Genomic DNA, 6723 nt, shown 5'->3' on the forward strand with positions numbered 1-6723 from the left:
ATATATATATATATCCAGACACTTGTTCTTTATTATACAGGAGAGATGATAATTGTAAGATCCCAATAAAGAGCAAAATAATAATTTGATATAAAAGAATAAACATATTTTCATCAGTCTAGAAAGCTGTACAATCATTTTTAGTTGAAGCTTCCGGGAAAGGTTTTGACAGTAAAGGCGAATGAATTTTACCTTTTCTCCTCATAAGACTTTTTTGTGGATCTTGAAGCGGAATACCATTAAAGGTATGGTTCCTCAACACCAAAATGCCTAAACGAAAAGTAAACTTGCGTCAATAGAGATCCTTTAGTGGCAGAGGAAGGCTTGGGAGTATCCTGTAAAGGGGAGAAGATCAAGAGGGATGAAGAGAACTAGATGGCGAGATGAGGTGAAGGATGATATGGAGAGGAAAAGTAATACCAGGTATGCAGTTGATTCTAATTGTCAAGCCTACTCCGTCATGAGGTCAATACTACACAGTATTCTAGATGTTTTATTCTAGCTGTGACCAAGTTGTGGAATGAATTTCCTAATCGGGTGGTTGAATCGATTGAACTTCAAAAGTTCAAACTTGCAGCAAATGTTTTTATGTTGAACAGGCTGACATAAGTCTTTTTATAGTTTATACATGAAAGATCTGTTTTGATGTTGCTATTTTGTTTAGAATATTTTATTTTAATTATTCATTATTTCTGATATCATTCAATTATTTCCTTTGGAGCCCTTAGGCTGATAACATCTTGCTTTTCCAGCTAGGGTTGTAGGTTAGCTAGTAATAATAATAACAAGAGAATACCTTTAATCGAAGGCATTGGAAAGGTTGCATCAGGCAACTGACCCCTTAATCTAGGGATAACAGTGGGGAAGAAGAAGAAATAGTAAAAGGACGGCTCATTCTGTTGTCACACCAGAAAAAAATAGATATCAATCCTCATAATTGTTAGGTAAACTAAGGGTGCAGTCAAACTTTGACACAATTAAGTAAACAGAAGATTCACATGTTTACCGTGGTTTCTGAGAAGTTAGCTTTGAAAAGGGATTTTTCCTTGTGAACACTGTGGAATAATATGACTATAAAGACAACTCCGACAACGACAACTTCAACAATGACGACGAAAAAGACGTTAATGATGACTTTGACGCGAATGACGATGACAACGGCAACTTCAACGAGGACGACGAAAACGACGACAATGATGACTTCGACGAAGATGACTAAAAAGATGACAATGTCGAATTTGACAACAACAATGATTACAACTTCAACGACGCCGACGAAAAAGGCGATGATGACAACTTCAACGACAACGATGATTACAACGATAACTCGAACGACAACAACGAAAAAGACGACAATGACGAATTTGACGACAACTTCAACAAAAAGGACAACTTCGACGATTACAATGACAACTTCAACGACGACAACGAAAAAGACGACAATCACGATTTCAACGACAACTTCAACGACAAGGACAACTTCGACGATTATGATGACAACTTCAACGACAACAACGAAAAAGACGACAATGATGATTTTGACAACAACGTTTACAAGGGCAACTTCAACGACGCCAAACGAAAAAGACGATAATGGCGACAACGTTGACAACTTCAACTCCGACAACGAATAAGAGAACAATGACAATTTCGACGACAAGAACGATTTCAAGGATAACTTCAATGACGCCAACGAAAGAGACCTTATTGATGACTTTGACAACAACAAAGCATTTATAAGGACAACTTTAACCACGATGACGAAAGAGACGACAACGACAACTTCGACGACTACAACGATTACAACGATAATTCAAACGGCGATGACGAAAAAGACAACAACGTCGACTTTGACAACAACAACAATTACAAGGACAACTTCAATGACAACGATAAATAAGACGACTATGACGATTTCGACAACAACAATTGTTACAAAGACAATTTCAACGACGATGATGAAAAAGACGACAATGACAACTTCGACGGCGACGACGATTACAATGATAACTGAAACGACGACGCTGAAAAAGACACCAATGTCGGCTTTGCCAACAACAATGATTACAAGGACAACTTCAACGGCGACGATGAAAAAGACGACAACGACAACTTCGACGAGGACGACGACGATTACGAGGACAACTTCAACGATGATGACGAAAAAGATGACAATGACGATTTCGAAGACAACAGCGATTACAACGACGACGAAAAAGACTACAAAGGTGATTTCGACGACTACAGCGATTACAACGACGACGAAAAAGACACGACAAAGACGATTTCGGCGACAACAGCGATTACAACGGCGACGAAAAAGACGACAAAGACTATTTCGACGACTACAATGATTACGACGACGAAAAAGATGACAAAGACGATTTCGATGACTACAGCGATTACAACGACGACAAAAAAGATGACAGAGACAATTTCGACGACAACAGCGATTACAACGACAACTTCAAAGACAACGAGAAAGATGACTATGACAATTTCGACGAAGACGACGACGATTACAAGGACAACTTAAACGACGACGAGGAAAAAGACAGCAATGTCGACTTTGACAACAACAACGAATTCAAGGACAACCTCAACGATGAGGACGAAAAAGATAACAATGACAATTTCAACAACAACAATGATTACAAAGATAACTTCAACGACAACGACGAAAAAGACGACAATGACGTCTTCAAGGACAGCTAATTCCATGACGAAACCTTTGAGGACCCTGAAAAGACGTAAAGTACTTTATTACTTAGCGCACAACCCTTTAGCTCATCAATCATTTTGAATGAGAGAGAGCAAAAGGCATTCGTTCTCCTTATATTCATATGATCAGCACCTAAGCCCCTCTCCACCCAAGCTAGGACCAAGGAGGGCCGCGCAATGGCTGATGATGATGATGACTCAGCAGATAGGCTCCACCAAAACCATCATCTTCAACTCACAAGGGTGGGGAAGTCACAGCGACCAAAGGAACTAACAGGTTTTATCGGAATTCGAATTCCAGTGTTGTGATCACCAGATAGGTATGTTACCACATAAGCCAACACAATTGTTTTTCCATAAAGCTTTGTGAATGTTTTATTGTTCCGATGACTGACTTTCACATCAGCAAGAGACTTAAACCTTTTATTACAAGAAGGGTTGTGGTGGCCGATGTGGCAACATCCCTGACTGGTGAACTTCAAATTGGTGTTCGAGTCCCTCTCAGATTTAATAGTTTCTTTGGTCGCTGCAACCTCACCATCCTTGTTTGCTAAGGATGGGGGATTTAGGGGAACCTATAGGTCTATCTGCTGAGTCATCGGCAACCATGGCCTGGCTCTCATTGGTCCTAGTTTGGGTGGAGTGGAGGCTTGGGTGCTGCTCGTATGGATATGGCCAGTCTCTAGGGTACTGTTCTACTCGATAGGGCAATGTCACTGCCCCTTGCCCTGTCATTCATAAGTGGCCTTTAAACCTTTAAAGTTTATTTTGCTATATCCTAGGAAAATCTCTTGCACCCGTTTTTCTTAGCTTTGGACATTACAAAGGTTTCTCATTTTATGAGTAACCCATTTTTCAAAATAGAAAATGGAGTCCATTATTGCAACAGCTCTTTTTTCATGTAGAGAAAACATATTTTTCAGTTTTACTGGCACCCCAGTTTCTAATGAAAATGAGATAATTCTTTAAGAATTTTTCCAGTTCATCAAAGCCATTTTTTGTAAAGGTTAACTACTGTTACATTTCCATTTTATAAGGAAATTTTTGAAGATTTTGAATCCATTAACAGAATTGGTTAACGCTGTAATTTAAGTCTTATGAATATTGTGAGATTATTCTTTAAGAAAAAAAAGTCCAGTGTCTCAAACCCAATTTTTTGTAAAGGTTAACAACTGATTAGATCTACAAAATTGCTTAACGCTGTAAGGCAATAGAAGAGTTGAAAGACCCAGGCCTACATGGCTGAGGACTATGAAGCGTGAACTAGATGATGAATGGAGAAGTATTGAAATAAAAGCTCAAGATAGAGACGACTGGGGGGATCTAACCGAGACCCTTTTTCGTCAATAAGCGTAGGAGATGAAGGAGTTGTTTGAATGGAGAAGTATTGAATTAAAAAGCTCAAGATAGAGACGACTGGTGAAATCTAACCGAGGCCCTCTGCATCAATGGACGTAGGAGATGATGATGATGATGATGATGAAATATAACAGATATTTTGAAGCCCCAGGCATACATGGCTGAGGACTATGAAGCGCGAAGTAGGAGATGATGAATGGAGAAGTATAGAATTTAAAGTTCAAGATAGACACGACGGGCGAAATCTAACCGAGGCCCTTTGCGTCAATAAGCGTTGGAGATGAAGGAGTTGTTTGAATGGAGAAGTATTGAATTAAAAGCTCAAGATAGAAACGACTGGCGAAATCTAACCGAGGCCCTCTGCATCAATGGACGTAGGAGATGATGATGATGATGATGAAATATAACAGATATTTTGAAGCCCCAGGCCTACATGGCTGAGGACTATGAAGCGCGAAGTTGGAGATGATGAATGGAGAAGTATAGAATTTAAAGTTCAAGATAGAGACGACGGGCGAAGTCTAACCGAGGCCCTTTGCGTCAATAGTCGTACGAGGAGATAATGATGATGATGTTAATCTAAGATATCTCTTCCTTGTGAATGTCACGAGATGGATGAAACCCCGTCGAAGATGGAATGGTGAGAGCCAGAAGGAAGCTTTATGAAGAGAGAAGGTGTCTTTTGACGCCTTTGAGAGACTGATCCATAATTATTAAGAAAAGGATAGAGAGGAAGACTTCCATTGCCTGAGGAGCTGAGAAGTCAGTTAATGCCTCAGTTCCTTTTTTTCTTTCTTTCTTTCTCAGAACTGAATGGGGGCTTTCTTTAGGTCGACATTTAGCCAAGGGTTACTATAGGGCTTTTTATTTAAATTACGTGAATCATGTTACTGGAATATATTTATTATTATTATTATTATTATTATTATTATTATTATTATTACTTGCTAAGCTACAACCCTAGTTGGAAAAGCAGGATGCTATAACCCCAAAGCCCCAAGAGGGAAAATAGCCCAGCGAGGAAAGGAAACAAGGAAAATAAAGATATTTTAATAACGGTAACATTAAAATAAATATCTCCTTTATAAACTATAAAAACTTTAACAAAACAAGAGGAAGAGAAATCAGATAGAATAGCGTGCCCAAGCGTGCCATCAAGTAAGAGAGCTCTAACCTAAGACAGTGGAAGACCATGGTACATAGGTTATGGCACTACCCAAGACTAGAGAACAATGGTATGATTTTGGAGTGTCCTTCTCCTAGAAGAGCTGATTACCATAGCTAAAGAGTCTCTTCTAACCTTTTTTTAAATAGGGACATGTAAATTGTTTGTGTTTAACCGTTGCATTTAAAGGTCAGTTATTTTGAAACTCTCCTACATTTAAAGATTAGGTAAGTAATTTTACTGTTTTATGTCTTGCATGAGGGTACACTCGGGTACGCAAATCTATAGTATTTCTTTTCCTCTTGTTTTTTTTTTCAAGTTTTTACAATTAAGATCTAATTCAGTGTTGTTACTGTTCTTGAAATATTTTATTTTAATTTTTCTTTACTTTTCTTGTAGTTTATTTATTTCCTGGTTTCCTTTCCTCCCTGGGCTATTTTTCCCCACTGGAGAAAAGCGAGATGCTTATAGCATCTTGTTTTTCCAATTAAGGTTGTAGCTTAGCTTGTAATAATAATAATAATAATAATAAAAATAATAATAATAATAGAAATAATAATAATAATAATAATAATAATAATAATAATAATAATAATAATAATAATAATAATAATAATAATAATGGATCAAAATAAAGCCGTTTTGAAATAATTTTACTTAGAGGTATAAAAGAATACTTCAATATTCGGTCCCAAATTTTCTGGATAACATTATTATCGGTGTTTTGACTATCCTTGGGCCCCAGTTACGCTTGCTTATTAGATAAGCATGCAAACGAACTCCTTGCATTTTACAACGTTTGTACATTATCAGAAATAAAATTAGAATTATCAAAAGAACCGCTGTTTATAAAGTAATTTTATTGCATATTTTGTTTTTCAGTTATTTATTGAATGCAAGAAAAAATAGAATGAAAATAGAAGGATTAAGAGTATTTTTTTTTTTTTTTTTTTTTTTTGAGAAAATACGATGGGTTGATAATATTGAATATGTTTTCAGATTATAGTTTAGAAAACTTTTATTATTGCTAATTTATTTTATAAATCATGGTTAACCTGATTATTATTATTATTATTATTATTATTATTATTATTATTATTATTATTATTATTATTACAAACTAAGCTACAAACCTAGTTGGAAGAGCAGGATGCTATAAGCCCAAAGGCCCCTACAGGAAAATAAAATAGTCCAGTAGGGAAAGGAAACAAGGAAATGAATAAGCAAGAGAAGTAATGAACAATCAAAATAGAGATATTCCATGAACAGCAATAACATTAAATTGGATCTTTCATATATAAACTATAAAAGTTCTGCAGAGTGCTTTGTTTGTACCTAAAAGTGCCATAACCTCTGTACCATGGTCTTCCACTATCATGGGTTAGAGTTCTCTTGCCTGAGGGTACACTCGGGCACACTATTCTATCTTATTTCTCTTCTTCTTGTTTTGTGAAAGGTTTTATAGTTTATATATATAT

General features: G+C 36.6%; 1 protein-coding gene across 1 annotated transcript; it reads left to right on the plus strand.

Moving 5' to 3' along the window:
* Positions 1 to 1907: 1907 nt before the first annotated feature.
* LOC137627222 (protein starmaker-like) lies at positions 1908 to 2715 on the plus strand. The gene is made up of 3 exons (XM_068358303.1): positions 1908 to 1988; positions 2072 to 2228; positions 2282 to 2715. The coding sequence occupies exons 1-3, from the start codon at positions 1908 to 1910 to the stop codon at positions 2713 to 2715; spliced, it is 672 nt and encodes a 223-aa protein (XP_068214404.1).
* The last annotated feature ends 4008 nt before the right edge of the window (positions 2716 to 6723 follow it).

This window comes from Palaemon carinicauda, chromosome 35 (genome assembly GCF_036898095.1).
Source record: "Palaemon carinicauda isolate YSFRI2023 chromosome 35, ASM3689809v2, whole genome shotgun sequence".
Taxonomy (NCBI): domain Eukaryota; kingdom Metazoa; phylum Arthropoda; class Malacostraca; order Decapoda; family Palaemonidae; genus Palaemon; species Palaemon carinicauda.

What these genes read in the sequence shown, in the direction of transcription:
- LOC137627222 (XM_068358303.1), top strand. Translation starts at nt 1,908, where the DNA reads ATGACGATTTCGACAACAACAATTGTTACAAAGACAATTTCAACGACG. An exon ending in CGACAATGACAACTTCGACG is followed by an intron (nt 1,989 to 2,071) that starts GCGACGACGATT and finishes AATGATTACAAG; the next exon opens with GACAACTTCAACGGCGACGA. An exon ending in CGACGAAAAAGACTACAAAG is followed by an intron (nt 2,229 to 2,281) that starts GTGATTTCGACG and finishes GACACGACAAAG; the next exon opens with ACGATTTCGGCGACAACAGC.